This window comes from Moschus berezovskii, chromosome 20, assembly GCF_049115385.1.
Source record: "Moschus berezovskii isolate FMDL1 chromosome 20, NW_MosBer_1.0, whole genome shotgun sequence".
Taxonomy (NCBI): domain Eukaryota; kingdom Metazoa; phylum Chordata; class Mammalia; order Artiodactyla; family Moschidae; genus Moschus; species Moschus berezovskii.
In genome coordinates this window covers 37390157-37413325 of record NC_142479.1, presented here as the reverse complement: position 1 = coordinate 37413325, position 23169 = coordinate 37390157, and the positions used below count along the sequence as shown (strand labels likewise).

Here is a 23169-nt window from a genome sequence, read left to right as displayed (position 1 = left end):
CTCTCTGATATCAGAGCTCAGTCTAGATGTCCTGATCCCCTCCTCCCTGGTCCTCAACAGCCCTGGCAGGGAACCAGTGCCCACCCAGAGGAAGCCCCTCTCCTGCGAATCCAGGCGGGGCCCAGGAGACCCTCACTCACTGCGGGAGGCACCCACGGGGGCCAAGCTGTCCGAGGACTCTGAGCTCTCGCTGGAGCTGCCCTGGCTGATCCTCCGTGCCCGGGGCTGGGATCTCGGGGCCTGAGGGGGTGAGGCGGGGGCGTCCAGAAGCGGCGGGCTGCCCCGGGAGCTGCCCTCCAGGAAGAGGGCACTGTGGGTGTGCAGGGCATCAGCTGGAGGGGGAATTTCACAGTCAAGTCCGCATGATGGTGGTTTAGCCGCTAAGTCGTGTCCAACTCTTGCAACTCCATGGACTGTAGCCCGCTAGGCTCCTCTATCCATGGGATTCTCTAGGCACAAATACTGGAGTGGGTTGCCATTTCCTTCTCCAGGGGATCTTCCCGGCCTAGGGATTGAACCCTAGTCTCCTGCATTGCAAACAGATTCTTTACCAACTGAGCTATGAGGGAAGCCCAAAATAGAGAACAGCACACCTGAACAGGGTCTTGAACCCTGGACCCTCAGATTAAAAGTCTGATGCTCTACCAACTGAGCTATCTAGCCCCGCCTCAAGGCCAAGTGGTGGGTCTCAAATGGAGCTGCCCGGGCTGTGCCAGCCCCATGCTGGGTGGGAGTCTGGGCACCTGGGGAGGAGCCCGCACTTCTCATCCGAGGGCCTGACCAGGACCCCTTCACCAGGTACCCGTTGGTTTCACGTTCTCCAAGCCATGGGTTATGCAGGCACAAGTCAGGGTCCCAACCATCACGTCCAACCCCAACAGAGCTGCCGAGGGCACCTCTGAGATACTGCACCCAAAGCCCCAGCTGAGGTCACAGGTGACAACCATGTACTTTGCAGCACACTCCTCTCTGAGCCTCGGAGGATTGCGGCTGAGCCTGCACATAAATGAGCCTGGGGGCAAGGGCACCCTCTGGGGACAGGAGGATGCCCTGACCAGAGACAGTCACATTTTAGGATGCCCTTCTCCCTGGTAACTCAGAAGGCACAGAATCTGCCTGTAATGCGGGAGACCTGGGTTTGACCCCTGGATTGGGAAGATCCCCTGGAGAAGGGAATGGCTGCCCACTCCAGTATTCTTGCCTGGAGAATTCCATGGACAGAGGAGCCTGGTGGGCTATAGTCCATGGGTCGCAAAGTTGGACACAACTGAGTGCCTTTCATTTTTCTACCTATAGAACCCCTCTATCAATAAAAACTCGTGACAAAACAGGACTTTGGAAGTTAAGTTTCCTTTGAGATGGGGCAGGAAGGGGTGAGCTGGGTTTAAATCCTGAATGAGACACATGCACAGCAGCACCCCACCCCCCACTCCAATCTGGCCCAAATCTCTGAACAGGGTCTGGCTAAACTTTCAAGGCTCTGATCTCCAAGCCCTGATTGTCCTTCCCAGGCCTCCCCTTGGCCTCACCCCAGTCCATGCCCAGCTCACCCCATGTGAGCCCCATAGGCCACTGGCCCTCCCCCAATCCACCTCCCTTGGTCCTGCTGTTCCTCCACCCAGAAGATCCCTCAAACCGCCCCCCACTAGCTCTTCTCCACCCATACAAATGCCTTGGTTGAAGACCCCCCCCTTCCAAGAAGCCCACCAGGGTAACCCACTCCCTGACCTGCACCTCTAGAGTCTAGGCACTAGGAATAACACTCAGCGTGGATCCCAGACTTGCAATCAGGTCTGACATCTCAGTATTACGCAGTCAGTATTATGCTGGCCCCAGACACAGGAGCTAGTCAGGGGGCAGAGCCCAGAGATGCCTCTTTGCAGAGCAGGAGCTTACACAGGTGGGCTGCTCCAAAGGCAGGTGAGTCAGTGGTCTTCCTGTCAACCCCACACCCCACTCCCTCGAGAGTACACAGACTTTGTTCAGGTGAGTCTAGCCACTCTGACATCTGACAGCTTGGAGGGGCTGGACCAGAGAGGGTGGCCCTAGGGCACCACCTGCATGGAGCCCAGCCTCCAGCTCAGCACACTCTGACACTCCTGAGAGCTTACCAAGGAGGAGGGGCTGTCCGTCGCCCAGCGGGAACCTCTGATAGCGGGGCACGCTGACAGGTGGCACCAGGTGGAACTTGGGCTCCAGCAGTGGTTCAAGCCGGGAGGCGGAGGGGTCTGCGCAGTGGAAGAAGCTGTAGACCTGACTGCAGGCAGGACGTACCTGGAAACCTTGGGGGGTGGGGGGAAGATACACAGGAAATCCCTTGAACACCTGCTGCCTTGGTCCTCGGAGGCTCCCTCGACTGCAGCTTTGAGAAACCTACTACTCCTCTGCTCAAGAACCTGCCATGGCTCCCTGATACCAACAGGATCAAAGCCACTTGGTACAGCTTGACCCTCAAGGCCTTGCCAACCTGTCCCACTCGGAAGCACCACTGTAGGCACCCAGCACTGGGGCCATGATGTACAGTTGCTTTCCATTCTCTGTGCCTTTGCTCAAGCTCCCCCTGTTCTTAGCAGGATGTCCTCCATTGATTAAACTCCTTTGAATTCTGGCTGTCACTTAGTTGCTACCTGATCTGTGAAGCAGACCTAGGGTCCTTCATTCAGGATCAGCTGCCTCTTCCTTCTACCCAGCTCGATTCCCAGACCCAAGATATCTTGTAAGTAAACTTAGTCAGAGCCGGCCGAACACTTCTCCCATTGACCAGCAGGTGTCTCCACTGAAGCCTCATCGCATCATTTCGCCGCGCGGTCCGTCTCAGTCAGGGCGCTGGACCGTCCAGCATCCCGGGAGCCCTAGGTTTCCTTGGCAACGTTAACAGCGGCTGTGGGATTCTGCCTATTTCCCCTACTTCTATCAAAGCCCCTCCACCCCCCGACTTTGTATCTGCGATCAATAGCCGTAGTGCAGGTTGTTGGTAAGCTTTGGGACAAAAGAATTTGGAGGATCCCTGATCCATTGTGCTCCGAGGAGCCTCTAGCTTCTTATATCCTCAGAGTCATTGCTAAACCATCTTCTGATGCAACTCACCTCTGGGAGTATTTCAGAGGAATAGGGGAGGGGCATTCAAGGCTGTGGGGACCTTGAGAGCAGAGGCACTGATCTGCAGGGGGCAGTAAGACCGACCTGGCTGCAGGGGGCCTACCTGGGCATTGGGGAAGGAGCGGGTGGGTACAGGAGGGTTTCTTTTCCCAGAAAGCATGATAACCAGGCAATGGGGCCTGTGATAGGGAGTGAAATCCACCAGGGGCTGCCTCACCTTGGCCCCATCAGGGAAGCTGCCCCCTCTCCCTCCTGCCCCCGCTCCTTTCTTCTTCTTCCTTGCCTCTCTTTCCATCTACCCCCAATTCTCTGGCCCTCCCCACCCCGACTTTCCTCAATTCCAGGCCCTGACGCAGTGGCCTCGTGACTCAAAGGCATCTCAGGCCCCAGCCAGCATCACACCCACCATCCAGTCCAGGCAGCACCGTCCTCCGCATGGCCAGGACCAGACCCAGGGGTGAGCCGAAGAGGAAGAAGTCGGACACCTCAAAATCCAAGCGGCCCAGGCTGACCTCGGGGACCTGGGGGCCCCCGGCCACCGGGGACTCGGCTTCATCCTTCAGCACGCTGGAGTGGATGCTGGCCCAGAGAGGAAGACAGGGGAGTGCAGGTTAAGGGGGTACTGAGCATATAGAAGGTTGAGAGCTGAAGAATCGATGCTTCCAAGCTGCAGTGCTGGAGAAGACTCTTGAGAGTTCCTTGGACTGCAAGGAGATCAAACCCGTCAATCCTAAAGGAAGTCAACCCTGAATATTCACTGGAAGGACTGAAGCTGAAGCTCCAATCCTTTGGCCACCTGATGCGAAGAGCCAGCTCATCGGAAAAGACTCTGATGCTGGGCAAGACTGAGGGCAGGAGGAGAGGGGGCGACAGAGGATGAGATGGTTGGATGGCATCACCGACTCAATGGACATGAGATTGAACAAACTCTGGGAGATAGTGAAGGACAGGGAAGCCTGGGGTGCTGCAGTCCACGAGGTCACAAAGAGTTGGACATGACTTAACAATTGAACAACACAAGCAGGAAGGAGTGAGCACCCCCAGGGCAGCCTGGCATCTGAGTTGCAGTGCCCAGCCCTCTATCTCTGCGGCAGGGCTCGGCCCGGGACCCACTTGCCTGATCACCAACACAAATTGGTGACCATCTCAGCATTTGCCACCAAGGTCTGGCCAACAGTTGGCTAAGGCAGGAGTCAGCCAACTTTCCCTGTGAAGGGCCAGATGGTGAATATTTCAGACTTTGGGGTCCATGTCGTTTCCATCACACCTACTTCACACTGCTGCGTGGCACTCGGGTGATACGTGAGTAAACCTGTGTGACTGATCCAATAAAACTGTCTTCGTTAAAATGGACTGAGCACCTGAAAACCTAAGCCTGCTGCCCCATCATGCTGGTCTTGTGATGGCCACACTGTGGATTCCTGTCCTGTCCAGCAAAGAAGCCCAGCCTGGCTGGACAGCTGGGTGACATCGGTCCTGCCAGGATGAGGGCTTTCGTGGTAACTCATGTTCTAGGCAACCCGCAGACACAGATGCAAACAGCTTGGTCTTTCCTCCCCTCAAGCTCACAGAGGAAACTGAGCTTAAAGAGAAAAACATGAGCCACAAAGAATTCCAATAGTTCCCATCCCAGGCACCCGTTGTCTCAAAGAGCTCAAGTTGATGTGCAGGCCCAGAGCAGGCTGCCGAAAATAGGCAGGAAAACTGGGGACTTCCCAAAACTTTCAGCTGCATTTAGGTACCACTCAGGGTTTCAGAAAATCCAGTGGCATAAGATCTATGAATACATTTTTGTTATTGTGTAGTCGCTAAGTCCCAGGTGACTCTTTTGCGACCCCATGGACTGTAGCCCACCAGGTTCCTCTGTCCATGGGATTTCCCAGGCAAGAATACTGGAATGGGTTGCCATTTCCTTCTCCAGGGGATCTTCCCAAACCAGAAACTGAACCTGCGTCTCCTGTATTGCAGGCGGATTCTTTACCACTGAGCCACCTGGGAAGCCCCATGAATCCATTAATGGAATGCAAATTTCACCAAAATACACAAGTTGGACGAAAAAGGGAATTTTAGAAATAACTTTTGAAATGTATGCCAATCCCCCATCGCCTGTGGGCGAGGGTCTGGGCAGTTGAATCTGAATCCCCACACACCCTCTGCCTCTTACAATGTGAGCATCTTGCAGTGAGAATGACGACCCTGCTGTTTAACAATTCATATTTCATGTACAGCGTGGTCCCTAAACACATACAAACTACTTAATTGCCAGAGAAACAGCCATCTGTCCCTACACCAGAGGGAAGAGTTGGCTGCACTGGACCAGCCACTGAGAGCCTCCAACTTCACGTCACTCTCCAAATATGGGGCTTTCTTAAAGGATTTTTCAAGGGTGAACCAGAAATATTATGATTTTACCCTGCAACCTGACTTGAAATATAGCTGCTTCTCTCAAGAATAATCTTTCAGAGGGCCTTTGACCAGTTGGAGATTTAAATATGCAGAGCTTTTGACCTAATAATTCCTCCTCCAGGAACCCATCTGAATAAAGTAGCCCTAATATATACCTAAACGTTTATGCACAAAGATGTTTCCGGACTGCTGTTTATAATCGTAAAGAATTGGAAAAAAGCCAAAGTGTCCAGTTACTGGGACAGTGCAAGATATCATCCATTCACTTAATAAAACATTATTAAGAATATTTATCAGTATTTTTCATTATATGGTAAAAGACCATAATATAAGAGTCTTGTGTTTGCTTTTTTTTCTCTAAGTAAACCTACAGGCAAATCTTCCTTGGTGGCTCAGACAGTAAAGAAATTGCCAGCAATGCAGGAGACCTGGGTTCAATCCCTGGGTTGGGAAAATCCCCTGCAGAAGGAAATGGCAACCCACTCCAGTATTCTTGCCTGGAGAATCCCATGGACGGAGAAGCCTGGCAGGCTACAATCCATGGGGTCGCAAACACATGACTGAGCTCTCAGACATGACTGAGCGACTAATCCTTTCACTTTCACAAGCAAAGCATGTAAAAAATAAGCTTACAGGAATTAATACTCCAAAGTGTTAGCAGTGGTGACAGGATACATTTTCCAAATGTTGTGATGACCTGGTGCTACTTATCATTTGGGCAGAAAGGGAGGAAGGGGGATGGGAGGAGAGAACTGAGGAGAACGGAGAGAAGAAAAGAGGCATTTTTTCTCACTTGGACTTATGTTCAATACTCATATGAATCCTGAATAAATACTCATATGAATCCTGAATGAATGGTTGGATGGCATCACTCAATGGACATGAGTTTGGGCAAACTCCAGGAGATGGTGAAGGATAGGAAAGTTTGGCATGCTACACAGTCCTTGGGGTCGGAAAGAGTCGGAAAGACTGAACAATAACAAATTCATTTAACCAGTGTCCATTAACATGCTCCTTCTAGAAAGTTAAAGGGTGGGCAGTTCCATGGAGGGACCTGGCTGGTCTTTGAATAAAAGTGCATTGCTTACGGCAGAATCTAACACAACGTGGTAAAGCAACTATACCCCAATTGAAAAAAAAAAAAAAAGTGTCCTGGTGCCTGGCACTGGGAGACCCCAGCTCTCCAGTAACTTGTTGTGTGATCCATGGAAAGTTCTTGACCTACCTGGCCTTTGCTGGCCCATTTGAGAAATACAAAGAACACAATACTAAGAATTGCTAAGAAATACAAAACACACCTACTTCTGTTCTTTCACCAGATTCTTAAAACCACCAGTGAAGTAGGCTGGGCAGCATCTACCCTCTTGGTGAGACCAACTGTCCCATCTCTCTGCAAGTTGAGGGGGTGGGGTTGGCAGGCACAGCGTGCAGAGTCCCAGGTCTCTGTGCAGGGTCCATGGGGAGTGGCCTCAGTCCCAGCATTTCAGTGCTGGTCCCTGGGCCCCCCATAGAGAAACCTGGGGCATGTGACTGGTCACAGGCTTCCCAGATGACTCCGGGCCGAGGTTCTGTTCCCCTGGACACTGCTGGAAGGCGGCAGGGCAGGCACAAGGAGCGGCTACCTTGATAGGAAGGCGTGATGCTGGGCGATGGCCTCGCAGTCATAGGTGGAGGAGTCGCTCTGCTTCCGAGGCAGTGGCCGCTTGGGCTCTTCATCCTCCAAGGCGCTGGAGACGTCGATGCTGCTCTTGCTGAGCCGCTTGCTGCCTGCCAGGCTGCACTCCTCCTCCACCACCACTGGGGTGTCCTTGGGGGCCGAGCAGAGGACAGGAGGGCGCTGCGGTCACTCTGGGGCCCCAGGAAAAGTGAACCCCCTTCTCCTAAGATGCGAGAGGCAGTACTTCTTCCAAAAGGAGCGTGGGAGCCACAGCACAAAAAAATGGTGGGATTTTAGGCACAGGGCTCTGTCCCTTAAGTCCAAAGGGCTCACTGGAGCAACTTCCCTGACCTTCCAGGGGTTAAGACTGCGCTTCCACTGCAGGGAGCACCAGTTCGATCCCTGGTTGGGGAACTAAGACCCTCCTGCCACACATCAAAAAAACCCAGAAAACTTCTTGAACTGAATTTAAAGAATGAAAATACAAAATATCAACTTTTCAAAATTATAAAATAAAAAGAGAAAACAAAGGTCTCAGCGATCCAGTGGGACTCTGGAGAGCTCTCTGGGGACCTGATGCTAAAAGAGCCTTTCTGGGCCTCAGTTTCCTCACCTGTGATAGTAATCTCCCACCACTCTTGCAGGATTGTGAACACTTTGTAACCTGGATGTCACAGCACCAACCAGGGCTAACACTGCCCCCCCACGAGAGGCCCTGCTCCCCGGGGGGGGGCTCCCAAAGACATCCCCTCCCCCATCCCACCATCCGGCCCGCACCTGGGTGCTGCTGAAGCTCCCCTTCCGGCTGCTGCTGCCAGGGCTGTCACCTATGGGCCCCGCGCTGTAGCAGATGGCATCGAAGGCCAGGAGGCCCCCTACACAGTCCCCGATGAGACACACCTGCAGAAGACGGAGCTGGGACTGCGGGCCTGCCCACCGCCACCCCCTTGCCCCACACCCAGCCAGAGTGCCGGCAGCCGGTCCACAGGGGAACAAGGAGCCTGTCCCAGCAGGCGCTGAGAGTCCCAACAGGGGCACGGGAGGGTCAGCTTGAGGACGGGAACCAGGCTACAGCCAGGGTCAGACTTGGGTCACAGATCAGCATGGGCTGATAATCAGAACTCAGGTGTCGGCCTCAGTTTTCCTATCTGCAAAAGGAGGACAGACCCAAAGATCTCAAAAGTCTCTTAGGATGTCAGAAGCTAGGGCTGCAGAGCAGCCTGATCTAGATCCTTCTGGCAGGGCCCAGCAACTCTCCAGGCAGGGACCAGGTCAGGGAGGTGAGGGCAGGCTGTCCTACCTGCCCACTGAAGCCAATCCCATCGGGGGACTTGAGGAACTCCGCATACACCTGGTTGGCTCGCTCGATGACGCTGGCAACCGCATCCTGGTACTGTGGGGAGGAGATGGCCAACAGGGGCAGGGCGGCCAGAGGGACGTGGTCCTGGCTGTTGCTGAGGCAGCCCGCGTCATGGCTGAAGGGGTTCAGGCTGCAGACAGGAGACCAAGGTCAGTCCGTCTGGGACCAGGCATGAGGGTGGGCTTGGAGTTGTGGATGGGACGAAAGAGGGCACACACTGACTAGAAACTGGGCCTGGGGTCAGGGGCTGTTGAGGAGGACCCAGGCAGGAGGCAAAGCGCCAGCAACGTATCCCAGGGCGGGGGGAGTGGCTAGCCTGTGATGACTCCCCTGTGTGTCCATCCCGTGCCAGCCATGATGTGGCCCCTGGAGTCTCCCACGACAGCAGGGTTCTCTGCCCTTTTCTTTGCAGCCTCAAAGGACACACCAGTTATGGAGGAGGCCACTGGTGTGGGTCAGAATGGGGGTGTGTCAGGACTTCCCCAGTGGTCCATTGGTTAAGACTTCATGCTTGCATTGCAGAGTTCAATCCCTGGTGGGGAACTAAGATCCCATATCCATGCATGCTAAGTTGGTTCAGTCGTATCCGACTCTTTGCAACCCTATGGACTGTAGCCTGCCAGGCTTCTCTGTCCATGGGATTCTCCGGGCAAGAATACTGGAGTGGGTTACCATGCCCTCCTCCAGGGGATCTTCCCCCAACCAGGAATTGAACCCACATCTCTTGTGTCTCCTACATTGGCAGATGGGTTCTTTACCACTAGTGCCACCTGGCGGCCAAAAGGGGGTGGAAACATGTCATCATGGCAGACTTCCTGGAGGAGGTGAGGTTTGATCTATGACTCAAGGAAGTCTTTAGGGAAGCTAGAAAGAGGAGAGAGGGTGTGCCAGGAATAGGGCTCACACACCAGCCATGTGGCTTCATGTATGGTATCATGTCTATCTTTCTGGGGAGGGGATCCAGAGCCTTCATGGGCTTTGCAGAAAGGTCTGTGACCTCAGAAAGGACTGAGAAAGCCTGTCCAACAAGTGGAGTGACTGTCAGCCTCTGCATGGGCTCCCTCACTTCTCTGCCTCCCTCTCTCTGGGCAGCTCAGCTTCATCTGGGACCAGCTCCCAGTGGCCCATGCCTGCCTGTACCCTCACCCATCCTACCTCTGTCCACAGGGGCATCAGGCTCAGTTGGCTGGGAGGTTCAGCAGAGGGGAGAACTGTACACCCCCTCCCCAGAGGCTGCCCTTCCCCCAGAGTCCAAGCTCAGACTGACCCAGGACCCAACACTGATCCCAAAGGGAATCTGACAGAAACTGCGAAAGGTGAAAGGGTGCAGAGCACCCTGGGCAGGTGACAGAGATCTCCTGCTGCACTAGGCCAGCCTAACAGCCATTCCTCGTCTCCAAAAAAACACAAATTAAAGGAAACAGCCCTCAATTGCAGCCGGAGAGATTTTAATTATCTGAGAAAGAGCTCCCTCCCAGCAGTGATTAGGGCTGATTGATGGCCCAGGCAAGATGCTGCCTGGGGGAGCGCTGGGTTCCCACTTGCTGGCCCCTCCAGTGTCCATGGGCCATTTGTCTTCCTGGAGATCAGGCCTGGGCTGGGTGACCCAGCTCTGGAGGTCAGATATCCTGGGGGCGAGGGGGTTGCTGGGGGACTGAGATTGATTGTGAAGGAACACAATTAACTCCGACTGTTGGAGTGTGACAGACAGAGCCTTCATTCAGCTCAGCTTCCCAAACCCAAAGCCCAGAGGGAGTCAGGATACAGATTCCAGGGCTCCTCCCCTCCGGATTCAGACGCCCCAGGGGGAGGCCTACCGCCTAGCAGTTTAACAAAAATCACACCCGGGATCTGGGCCATTAACCACGTTGGGGAAATACATTTTCCTTCCTGAGCTAATCTCCTTCCTTCCAGCTTTGATAGAGATCTGCCCAGCCCGTGTTCTGGGAACAGAGATGAATCTCGAAGGCAGAGGAGACTGTCCTTTCTCTCTCAGAGGGTACATGTGAGACCCCTGCACATCCTCCTCGCGCTCCCACCCGCCCACCAGCGGAGCTGAGCCTCTCTTCTTACAGCCACACTTGATGCAGAGCCCCTTCTCCATCTCCCTAGGGAGCTGACACCAGGCTGGGGGTCCCTTTCTACCCTCCCCAAGGGGGCTCGTCTTTGCAGAGGCTGTGAAGGGGGGTAAAGGCCAGGGCAAAGGCGCCATTGGCCTCCCTCTCACCGCACTGCAGAAAGTTCCAGGCTCCAGTCCCAGCCATCTATCACACACTAGACACTGCTCTGTAGGTGCATCCAGGGCTTCTGACGGGCTCCAGGCACCCCCTTCAACAGGGAGGGCATCTGCGGAGCACTTGGCTCTTGGATCATTGGATAGGATCTCCCATAGGCCCCCAGGTCCTGAGGCCCCCGGTTTCTCAGTCTGTCCTGCAGATTTTCCAGGGCAGGTTTGGATGAGGAGCCAAGGCCCTGAGAGCACACTGCCTCACTTCCAGTCAGTGGGGTTCCCTCCTCCCGCCCTGGCCCACTGTCCACCAATGGACAGTGCTCCAGCGAGGATGGTGATGCGGGTCACAGCCAATCCCTGTGCCCTATCATGTGCTTCACACATATGAACACACAGAATCCTCACAAAAACTCTAAGACATGGTTGATATACCATGATCATCCCCAATTTACAGATGAGGAAACAGACAGGGAGAGGTTAAACAACTTCCTGACCTTCCCAACCCCCACCCTGGTCATACTGCTGGAACTCAAGCTCAGGATGACTGAAGTGGCCATGCCCTTCACGAGGTTACGCTACTCTCAAAGCGCACCCAAAAATCACTTCCTCCAGGAAGCCTCCCTGGCCTTCTCTCTGAGTGTCCACAATGCCATGTGCCATCTCCATCAGGGCACACATCTCTACTGGCTCTAACTGTGTGGCTTGAGAGTGGGGCTGTCTGGCTTTGACTCCTGGGTCCCTGGGCTGCGTAACCCTGGAGGAAACTGCTTAACCTCTCAATGCCTCAGCTTCATTATCTGGGCCAACCAGACCAGGGCCTGCTGAGCACAGCAAGTTAGTCTGAGCTATCTATTGCGGGGCACCAGCGCCACCCAGTCCTGGGCAGAAGAGAATTCGGTGCGTGTTAATCCCTTTAGATTCTTGCTGATCACTTTCCTCCGGTGATGCTTGTGACCTGACACCCCAGGGAGGTCTTGGCAGGCAACCACCACCCAGCCCAGCCAGCCCAAATAAGCATAAAGGAACTCACTTGGAGACAAGCGAGAAAGCCTCTGAGCAGATGGCGGGACAGGGGACGAACTTGACGAGGATGTGGCCCAGGGCCGCGGGGAAGTGGGCACGCGTGACCTTCTCCAGCACGGAACTGAAGGTGTGGATGTCAGCCACCTTGCAGGATGGGTCCCCTGAACCCGTGTCCAGGACATTCCCACCATGCAGCACCAGCAGGAGGACGTGCGTCTTGCAGGAGCGCTGTGGGCAGCCTTCCTGAGGGGGACACCAATCAGGATAGAGAGAGATGGGCAGTGGGGTGGGGTGGGGTGGGGTGGGGGGGAAGGCAGAGGGCACGCAGAGAACCACACACACACAGGGGACTCTGATGGCACCTCCTATGCGTTCAGAGTGAGGGGCATGGGCTGCCAGGAGGGCAAGCCTCTCCGTGTCAGTGTGGGATGAGTCCCAAAAGACTCTTCTTATTTGTACGGGGGCTGGAAGCTCAAAGAAGGACAGTGTATGTTTGGTCGCTCAAGTGTATCTGACTTTTTTGTGACCCCATGGACTGTAGCCTGCCAGACTCCTCCGTCCATGGGATTCTCCAGTCAAGAATACTGGCATGGATTGCCATTTCCTTCTCCAGGGGATCTTCCCGACCCAGGGATCGAAACCTCGTCTCCTGTATTGGCAGGTGGCTTCTTTACCAGGGAAGCCCAGAGAGGGACAGAGCCCGGCACCAGGTCACACAGAAAGTCCAGTGAGGAGCTGGGTGAAAACTGGGTGGCCTGTCTACCGGCTAAGGACTCTTCCTAACTTTCTGACCCCAGAGGCGGCCCAGACATCCCCAGAAACCCACCTCATTGTCTTCATGGATCTCGATGCTTCCTTGGGCTGGGAACCTCTGTCTTCTCAAGGAAACCCGGTACAGTTCTCCTGTAGGGCAGGGAATGGAGGACTCAGCATCTCCAGGCCTCCGTCACTTTCTGGACACTTCCTGGGCCCTGGCTGGCCCATGGCCTGGGATCCCAGGAGAACTGGAACAATAGCATCTGGAGCTTGGGAGGGCCATGCCACTCAGCCCCCACTTCCTACATCAACACAACCTAAAACCTTCCTCCTCCTCAGGAAAGGGAGGCTGGCAGTGGGGCCAGACATGATGAGGTCCCTGAGGCCAGGAGGGGTGTCCCAGAAGGGAACTCTTCTGTTCTTTCTTCCTCTCCCAGTAACTTCAGCAGCAGGATGAGTGTCATCTCGTGTCTCCCAGATACAGATGGAAACTTGGACCAAGCATTCTCTGAAAATAACTAGAGATGCCGGATAAAATACTTTTTAAAGATCTAGTTGAAGCTCTCAAAGTGACTGCAAAGCCTTAAATGATGGGACCCTGGTTCCGGGGAGGTGGAGCCTCCAAGAGGCAAAGCCAGCATCTAGGACAACGCATGCTGTCACCCACAAGCTTCGGGGCCAACCACTGCCAAGAATCTTTCCTTGCTTCTCTCAGCAGCCACCTGCTCCTCCAGGAAGGACTTCTGAGCATCCAACCCTGCCTGAGCTCCTGTTCCTCTACGTGCGTGCAGGATTCTGTACACGAGAGCTATGGACGAAATCTGGCCCGCCGCCTGTTTTTGTAAATAAAGTTTTATTGGGACACAGCTGGCTCTTTCACTTATGTATTGTCTGTGGCTGCCTGTGCCACAGTGGCAGAGTTAACTAGTCAACACAGAGTCCCCAGTCAGCAAAGGATTATCTGACTCCTTACAGAACAGTTTGTCTGATCTAACACCCACATTTCTGAAAGCAACTGCACTGGACTCTCAGGTGGAGAGAGGCCTTTAATACATCCAATGGCCCCCTCACGGCCCACCCAGTGATGCCAGCCACGGAGAAATCCTCACCGCCTCTCCTTTCTCCCCATGAGAAGGGTACTGTTTCCTCTGTGTGGCTAAACCACATGGCTGGACTGTGAGCCACTTGTTTGCCTCCAATGACTGGGAACTCACTCACCATTAAAGCAGAGGGTTCTAGACAGGATGGCCCTCTCTCCTTCCCACTCCGCCCCCACCCCCTGTTGTGAGACTGCAGCACCCACTAGGAGTCACATCTGGGGAGCGACCTTCCCAGGGGCTTTGCGGGCAACCCTGTGGTAGGTGTGGGTGAGAGCCCTGGCCAAGTGTTTCTGAGTCAACATCTCAGCCGCTTCTGGCCCCAGGGGAGGGCGCGTCTGCAAAGAATTCCAAGTGAGAAGCTTTGCTTAGCCGGGAAGTGCATTTCTGAAATATTGTGTCCTCACGGACACAACTCTGGTCTAAGGGTAACTGCTTTATGAGCTTGGAGCTGCTGCCCACACAGACAGGAAATCGTTTCCCCGATGATGGAGGGGGTTGCCTTGAAGGAGGAAGAAAAAATACTTGTTTTGAGGCTGGACTCTGCCCAGCACTTACTCAGCCTCCTTCAATGGCTCAGGTTCTTCTGCCTTATTTCTAACATCCTGTAGACCTTGCCCTGGGCTTGGCTAAAAGAGGCCTGCACCCCGTCTTCAGGACAGGATCATAATAAAAGATACCAGAAAAGGATGCATTTTTATTGAGCATTTATTATGTTCCAGGCATTATGAGCTTTACAGGTACCATCTCATATAGCCCCCATAGTTAGCCTCTGAGCTGTGGTCTTCTTCTTATTAGCCCCATTTTACAGATGAGAAGACTGAGGCCCCAACAACCAAGGTCACTTGCCCCAAACCACACAACTAATTAAGACTGAGCGAGCTGCCCCACACTTAGTGGAAGATGATGCTTGACAAAGTGGTTCCCCTCCCATCCCCTGACCTCCACAGCTTCCCAATGAGGCAGTATGACAATCTCCTTTCTGCAGGAGAAAAAACAGGAGCACAAAATGATAAGTGACACCTTGAAAACCAAAGTCCCCAAGACCTCTTCTCACTGCACTTGAAACAGTCTGCTAGTGGGAAAACCCAAGAAGGGACACTGACTGTCACTTCCCCCGATGAAGCGACCATGCTTCGTAGTGCATGCTTCCTCGTGCGTGCAGCTCTGGGGCAGGTGGACCAGGAGGAACCAGGAGCTGGGCAGAGCTGAGGTCATGGGCGGGAAGCCTGGGAGACCCCTCACTTCTGAGGCTGGGAGAGACCTAGTAGGGATCATGGACTTTGGAGCCAGAATGCCTGAATACAAATGTAGGCTCTTTTTTTTTTTTTTTTCCAATTTATTTGTTTTTTTGGCTGCACCATATCTTTGATGCAACACACAGGCTTCTTTTATGAAACGTGGGCTCTAGAGATCACAAGTTCAATAGTTGTGGCACTCGGGCTAAGCTGCCCCACAGTACATGGGATCTGGGTTCCCTGACCAGCGATCGAACCCATGTCCCCTTCATTAGAAGGTGGATTCTTAACCATTGGACCACAAGGGAAGTCCCCAAATGTAGGTTCTTACCAGCTGTGAGTTCTGTGCCTTAGTTTCCTCATCTGGAATATGGGCATAATAATAGAAACTACCTTATAGAGTGGATAATGAGGATAAAGGAATCCATATATACAAAGTGCTTAGGACAGGACCTGGAACATGGTAAGTGCTATTTAAGTGTTGCTGCTGCTGCTACTGCTAAGTCGCTTCAGTTGTGTCTGACTCTGTGTGACCCCATAGACAGAAGCCCACCAGGCTCCCCCATCCCTGGGATTCTCCAGGCAAGGACACTTGAGTGGGTTGCCATTTCCTTCTCCAAGGCATGAAAGTAAAAAGTGAAAGTGAAGTCGCTCAGTCATGTCCAACTCTTGGTGATCCCATGGACTGCAGCCTACCAGGCTCCTCCATCCATGGGATTTTCCAGGCAAGAGTACTGGAGTGGGGTGCCATTGCCTTCTCCGATTTAAGTGTTGCTGCTGCTGCTGCTGCTAAGTCACTTCAGTCGTGTCCGACTCTGTGTGACCCCATAGACAGAAGCCCACCAGGCTCCCCCATCCCTGGGATTCTCCAGGCAAGAACACTGGAGTGGGTTGTCATTTCCTCCTCCAATGTGTGAAAGTGAAAAGTGAAAGTGAAGTCGCTCAGTCATGTCCGACCCTTAGCGACCCCACGGACTGCAGCCTACCTGGCTCCTCCATCCATGGGATTTTCTAGGCAAGAGTACTGGAGTGGCTTGCCGTTGCCTTCTCCGGATTTAAGTGTTAGTAGTTGTTTATTATTATTACTATGATCCAGGGTGCATCGGGGTGGGTGGGTGGGGCACAGAGCCAGGGCCACAGCTGACACAATGGGGCCAGAAGCTGATGGGGACATCACCGCCTCCACACTCCTGCCCTGCCCCCAAGTCCCTCCCTGAGACCTGGCAGGCTCCCCAGCCTCACTGGGCTAGATGCCTGCTTGCAGTGTGATTACAGAATTAAATACTGTGATTGCCACAAATTACCATAGCGAGGCTATAAATAAGTTGCAGGGAAGACATGAGGGTCCTGCCATCTCCTGGGCACCATGCCCTGCGTTAGGTGGGGACCACATTCTGTACCCTCACTGATTACACAGACTCAGAGCACCTGCATCCTTGATCTTCCTGTGGTCAGCTCCCTCGGGGCCCACATGATGCTCTGGGCATCAAATCATGCTGAGTCCTGGACACAAACAATGCTGAGGCAGTTCCTGGCTCAGAGGAGACAAGAGACCAGCATGGTTGCCCTCAGCATCCCTCACCCACTTCTCTAGCTGAGGGTAAGAGTCTAACCCCCGCCCCAAGCTGTTTGAAGACGGAGACTTGCTTCCTTTTAATGCACAAAAGTCAGAGATGCTTTGCTCGAGGAAAGGGGAGGAGGGTAGACTTCGCCTGCCAGATTTGGATTCTGGCCCCTTGAGAGCTGACTAACAGGAGCAGAGTTTCCCCATCTCCAGTCTTAGAAGAGGCCTCTGTAGACAAGCTGAAAGGCAGTTTAGTACCCATCTGCTGGTATCTTGCCCACAAGAGTTCTGCTCCTCTAAGAACCAGACATTCCTACTACAATGATTGAGGCCACTGGCTCTGGCTCTAAATCACCCAAAGACACAGCTCTCACTCTTCCATGCCCTTGCTCATCCTGAACCCTCTGCCCAGTAAGGTCTTCGTCCTCTGCAGACCAGCAAACTCCTACCTAACCTTCAAGACCCCACTCAATTGTCACCACCTCTGGAAATTTTTCTGAGATCTACTCAGAGATGGTTATCTCACAGTGTGCCTGGTGGGGCCTGGCTTGTTGCTGTGAGATTACTTGTCTATTTCCTCATCAGACTATGGACCACTTGAGAGTAGAGTTTATCAGTGGTCAGGACCTAGCATGGCATTTTTGTGAAAACTTATTGCAAGTGAAGATTCTGGGGTGCACATGTACACAGGGTGCACATGACCTAGGAGACATGTCTATGCTATCAGCCCCCTAGGAGAAATCAGGATCAAGGGAGCATCATCCACTGGGAGGTACATTCCTTGGAAGTCCCCAGAGGAGTGCTATCAGGGAACCTCTGGGAATTCTAGAGTCTGGCCTGGGCCTTATCACTCTGCCCCTAGAGGCTGCCCCAGAGCCACTTTTGACAAGAACTGGTGGCAGCGGTTCCTGGGTGGTGGGAAGCCACATGCCAGGGGCCCCAGGACTTCATTGTCAGGCTGCCTATTTCTTCCTACTTCCTGTTCATTTCTGTTTGCAAGGCCTTACTCAGGCTGGGTCCCTGCCGTGCCCAGATTTGGAGTGGGGTGAGCCCACAGCTGTTTTTGTGACAACATTTTGTGATGAGCTCTGAGGCAAGCCAGCTACTGCCATGCCTGTGCTCGGCACCCTTGCCAGCACTGGCACCCAGACCAGTGGCCCACCCAGCTCACCATGGCTCCTCCTGCCAGTTGAAGAATAGAGGCTATTTTTGCTTAATCACAACCTTGGAAAGGCACAAATCGTGATCATCCCTTCTAATTACCAATGTGCCGCACTGCTCTCAAGACAAAAGGCAAGGTCATCACCCACACACTCAGCACCCTAAGCAGAGCGTCACCCGGGTTGGCCGAAGACTTCGTCTCCATCTCTCTTGCCACCCGCCACTGGGGATCCACAAGGAGTACATGCTGGCAGTGCCCCCAGGCTAAAGCTGACCACTGAATTTTACCCTCCTTCTACCAGCCCTGACAGTCACCCTGTCTCTCTCTTAAGTCACCCCCCAGGGTCAACTGAACAGAACTAGACCCAGCTTGAGACCACATGGCACGTTCTGAGACATGTCTCCAAAAATACGTAATCCTTTAGAGCATGTTGAAGCAAACTCATGGGCAAACACACACACACACACGTTTCTCTGGATGAGCCCAGTGGCTTGGCTGTCCCACTCTGATGTGGGAGACAGGAGCTAGATCTAGAAATGTCTGGGAATATCTAGAGCTTCATTCAGCAGCAAGAAGGGGGTTCAGACCATGGCCCCAACCCGCCCCCGCCTCCCAGGGAGACCCACATGGAGAAGGGCACGCACACAGGATATGGGCATACACAGAGTTTTAGGATGGGAAATGTATGCCCCAGTCAGAGGGTGATCTTGAGCACTCTCCCCACCATTGCAAAATGAGAGGGTAGGACTACATTCCCTCTTTTTTTTTTTTTAAGCTTTTTTTTTAATGTGAACCATTTAAAAAGTCTTTATTGAATTTGTTACAATATTGCTTCTGTTTTATGTTTTGGTTCTTGGGGTATGAGGCATGTGGAATCTTAGCTCCCCGAGCAAGGATCAAACCCACACCACCTACATTGGAAGGTGAAGTCTTAACCACTGGACCACCAGGGAAGCCCCCTGTGTTCCCTCTTAAGAGTCAGGCAATCAGAGATTCCATGAGCCCAAGCATGCTGTGTGAGCTCAAGCACCCATGCTCAGCAGAATAATAGCCTTGGACCCTAATGGGACCTGCAGGCAGGATGGGTGAGTTGCTTAGAGGGACCTCAGAGGAAGGAAGAGGAACCAGAACATGGCAAGTGGCAGATATCACCTGGATTTTCAAAGTGGTTGATTGCACCTAGGGAGTGTCATGTCAAATTCCAGACAAGATCTATAGCAAATTAAAAAAACAAGTGTTTGGGGGGCCATTAGAAAAGGAAGCAATGGCCCCCAGAGCTCTGATAGGCTCACTTGGACCTCTCTGGCCAACCCCATCTCATTGCTTGTTGGGTGGGGTCACTGGACTGGGAACCCGAGCAAGCACCAAGGGCTTAGGGCATCTTGGGGAGGAGGGACTCTGGCAGATGACAAACCAGGTCGGAACCTTCAGCTCAACGAGTGTGGGTTTGTGAACGGGGCCAGGACATGGATGGGACGGTGTGAAGCAAGGAAAAGAATGAGCCTTTGTTGGATAGTTTTAAAACTTTTTTGAAGCAGTGAAATATTTTGTCCAGTGCAATTTTCTTTAGGAGGCCAATTTGTAGAACATGTGAAAGTGGGCAGCTCTGGCTGAAGCAGGTTGGGGGGCCCAGAGCCCCACTTCCTTACTCCCCTCACCCTTGCCTTAGGCAACCACTGAGGGTTCCAGAGAACAACTAAAAAGCCACTGACCTTGTTCACCAGACAGACTTCAGGCCACCCTCCTCCCTGGTGCCCCAGTCCTGGGCTTTATGCAAAATAGCAATCTAGGCGGAGGGGTGGGATGAAGGGTCAGACGCCTGACAGTGGAAGAAAACACAGAATGTTTATAAGTGGTTTTCTCTGGATGGTGGGACAATGTGTGATTTTTTTAGCTTTCTGCTTTTCTCCGATTTCCAATTTTCCTCTAGCAAACTCGTTTCTTTTAGTTTAAAAGTATTTATGAATACATTGAATGAATGCAGTACAAGTATGTGTCATATTTACAATAAGAACATTTTCAACACACTATCATACAACTCCTGATTCTACCAAATGCAAATACTACAGACAAAACAAAGTGAAGTGCTCTGCCCTCTGGGAGCCGAGAGCAAATGAGGGAACGCAAAAAGGAAAAGAAATGTTATGGAAGGAAAGAACAAATGGGAAACACAGTGAGTGAGTCACCATCCTGCATTTGAGTTACAAATTCAACTTGACACCACTTGCCAATTCCTCTTCCACTGGTTATTGCCCAAACCTGTGTCAGGGCTGAAAGTACCAAAATGAATCAGATATACAGCGGGGGACTATAAGGATCTCTTAGTACCTGAGGGTCACATGATCAAGGTCAGGTCACATGACAAAGATCTATGTCATGGCACCAAGCCCAGTCACGTGACCAAAGACTGCAAACCGTTTGAGCCAGGGAAATGGGACCCCCTAAAGATAGTCAGCCTCTGAGGCTGTACATATTAGAGACTTTGGAATGAGGAGGGGTCATCCCTGTTTTGTCCCTACAGCTCAGGCCACTTTGAGGACATGTCTGCCCAATAACTGGGAAGGAAAGTTAAGGAATGAAGCCCAGCCTAGGGAGGAACAGGCTCTAAAGGACACAGTGGCTGCCTGCAAATCCCAGCTGAGCTGCGTTTGGGTCATGGAAGCAAAGCTGTGGGATGAATGGGCGTGGGGATAGTTTCTGGAGAGTTCCAAATCAGCACAACTAAGGACAAGTTTAATAGTTCAAGAGTGACCCGTGCTGGCCCAAAGGCAGGATACTCTCTGCCCTTCAGGAGGTTGTACAAGTAAGAGGGTAAGTGGTCACTCAGCAGGGGTGCTGGCAAGGACTGTTCATCCAGGAGTCAGGGATCTAGAGGCCGGGGCCACTCCTGTGACTCCTCAACCCTTTCAGGGTCAGAAGCCCATCAAGTCAGCCTGGATTCATCTGGACAATGAAGCCAAACCTCCAGGGATACTGGTCTCCACTAAGGCCTGACCCTCGCTAGGGTCTGGGTCCCAGATCCTAACTCTTGAAAACATACTTTTGACCACCGCAAGGGAGCTTGGGGATAGCTCTGAGGAGCCACTCCCCTGGGGAAAACCAGTGTGGCCATCTTGAATCGGGCCCAGGGAAGGTTTCAGACATACAGCCTGAGAACCCTTCTTGCCACTACACAGCGAAGCTAGAAGGGCTTGGCACCTTCTCTCCTGGGGACTCCTATAATAAACACAGTCTTCCTCAAATGTGTCTTAAGTTTCTAGTCCTCATTCAGGGAAACTTCACATTCATCCTGAGGTGTTCTGCCCATTTTACAGATGAGAAAACTGAGGTTCAGAGAGGGTAAGTGAAAGGGTATGGATATGAACCAGGTCACCCAGCAAGGGCTCTTTCATCCTCCTGAAGCATCACCCCCAAAGGTGGGGGTAAGAAAGGGGTGTTCTTGTCAGTCTTTTAAATGCCTCCACATGGACTTCCCTGGTTGGTACAATGGATAGGAATTCACCTGCCAATGAGGGGGACACAAGTACAATCCCTGATCCAGGAAGATTTCTTATGCTGCTGAGCAATTAAGCCTGAAAGCCACAATTACTGAGCCAGGGCTCTAGAGCCCATGCTGCATGACAAGAGAAGCCATCATAATGAGACGCCTGTGGATCGCAATGAAGAATAGCCCCGGGACTTCCCTGCTGACCCAGCAGCTAAGACTGCATGCTCCCAATGCAGGAAGCCTGAGTTTGATCCCTGGTCAGGGGTCTTGATCCCACATGCCACAACTAAAACATGAACAGCCAAATAAATAAATAAAAGAAGAGCCCTTGCTCACCACTACTAGAGAAAGCTCACATGCAGCAGTGAAGACCCAGCACAATCAAAAACAAAATAAATAAATAAAATGCTTAAATGCCTCCACACCACAGCCTGCCTGCAGAGCAATCCCTGGGAGGGAAGGAAAGAGGAGCGAGGCTGTGATTAGGAGCAGAAGCCTGCCTGAACTTTGGGGTCCTACTCTCTAAGGGACCCCCGTCAAGCCGGCCCTGGCCCTGCTTGAAAGTCAGCACACAAAGGAACCCAGCAGCACACTCCTCCACAGTAATCCCTTCATATAGAGTGAAGTCAGAAAGAGAAAAACAAATATCATTCATTAATGCCTATATGCGGAGTCTAGAAAAATGGTGCAGATGAGATTATTTACAAAACAGAATGGAGACACAGAAATTGAGAACAAATATATGGACACCAAGGAGGGAAAGAAAGGGGCGGGATGAATTATGAGATCGGGATTGACGCGTACACACTATTGGTGCACGCATGCGTATTCAGTCGCTTCAGTCGCGTCTGACTCTTTGTGATGCTATGGACTGTAGCCCGTCAGGCTCCTCTGTTCATGGGATTCTCCAGGCAAAAACACTGCACTGGGTAGCCATGCACTCCTCCAATGGATCTTCCTGGTCCAGGGGTCGAAACCACATCCCTTGCGACTCTTGCATTGCAGGCAGATTCTTTACCACTGAGCAACGGGGGAAGCCCCACACACTATTGGTCTATGTATAAAACAGATAACTAATGTGAGCCAACTGCATAGCTCAGGGACCTCTACTCAGTTCTCTGTAGTGATCTAAATGGGAAGGAAATCCAAGAGAAGGGATATATGTACACGTACAGCTGATTCACTTTGTTGTACGACAGAAACTAACACAACGTTGCAAAGCAACTGTACTCCAGTAAAAATTAACTTGTAAAGAAAAGAAATTGCTCTAAAATGCCTCTTTCACACTTCTCAGATGAACAGTTATCAACACCCAGCCACCCACCAGGGTGTGGTAAATCAGTCCCTCCGCATTCATTGCTGGTGAAATCGAAAACCAGTTCAAGCTCTGTGGAGGTCAGTGTGCAAGGTCATTCCAGACACAGAATGCCCTTGACCCAGCAATTCCAAGTCCATGTGCAAGATGATGCGGGTGCAACACTCACCATCATCACATCTTTATGGACAAGAGACAGGAAGCAGCCTCTGTGGAAGCTCCCTGATGGGCCAGTAGGTCAGGGCTCCACACTTCCACTGCACAGGGCATGAGTTTGATCCCTGATCGGGAAACTAAGATCACACAAGACATGTAGCTCAGCCAAAAAAAAAAAGAAGAAGAAAAAAGAAAAGAAGGAAAGCAACCTACGTGCCCACCAAAAGGAGCCTGGTTCAATAAAGCTGGCCACAGTGAAATATGACACACCCTTTGCAAAGAAGGATGCTCCCTCGATGTATTCAATAGTCAAATACTCCTGATACGTTATCATCTGAGAAAAGTAAGGTGCAGAGTGGAAGGCACCGGATGCTACCATCTGTGTGGGGTATATATAAAGATATATATATATGAATATTCATGGAGATGCTCGTGTATGCAGAGAATATCTCTGGAATGTTCTAGAAGAACCTAGTCACAATCGTGGCTTCTGGAAAAAGGGAGACACCCTCATTACCTTTGTTCCTTTAGAATTTTCCATTTTATACCATGTCCGTGTGCTATCTACTCTAGAGACCTATTAAAAATAAGAATTTTTTTCAAAGGGCACGGAGCAGGG

At 52.3% G+C, this 23169-nt stretch overlaps 1 protein-coding gene and 1 non-coding gene across 2 annotated transcripts in view; both read right to left on the bottom strand.

Annotated features, from left to right (window-relative positions):
• The window catches only part of PITPNM3 (PITPNM family member 3), a 97789-nt gene that overhangs the window by 14764 nt on the left and 59856 nt on the right, over window positions 1-23169 (bottom strand). Inside the window, exons 5-12 of the mRNA XM_055404177.2 lie at window positions 12602-12678; window positions 11783-12018; window positions 8463-8652; window positions 7940-8062; window positions 7128-7312; window positions 3506-3678; window positions 2112-2282; window positions 141-332 (exon numbers count right to left, since the gene is read on the bottom strand). Coding sequence (XP_055260152.1) covers window positions 141-332; window positions 2112-2282; window positions 3506-3678; window positions 7128-7312; window positions 7940-8062; window positions 8463-8652; window positions 11783-12018; window positions 12602-12678 — 1347 coding nt within the window. The remainder of the gene's footprint in view (window positions 1-140; window positions 333-2111; window positions 2283-3505; window positions 3679-7127; window positions 7313-7939; window positions 8063-8462; window positions 8653-11782; window positions 12019-12601; window positions 12679-23169) is intronic.
• Window positions 591-663, bottom strand: TRNAK-UUU (transfer RNA lysine (anticodon UUU)). The gene has a single exon. It is a non-coding gene; the product is annotated as a tRNA-Lys (tRNA).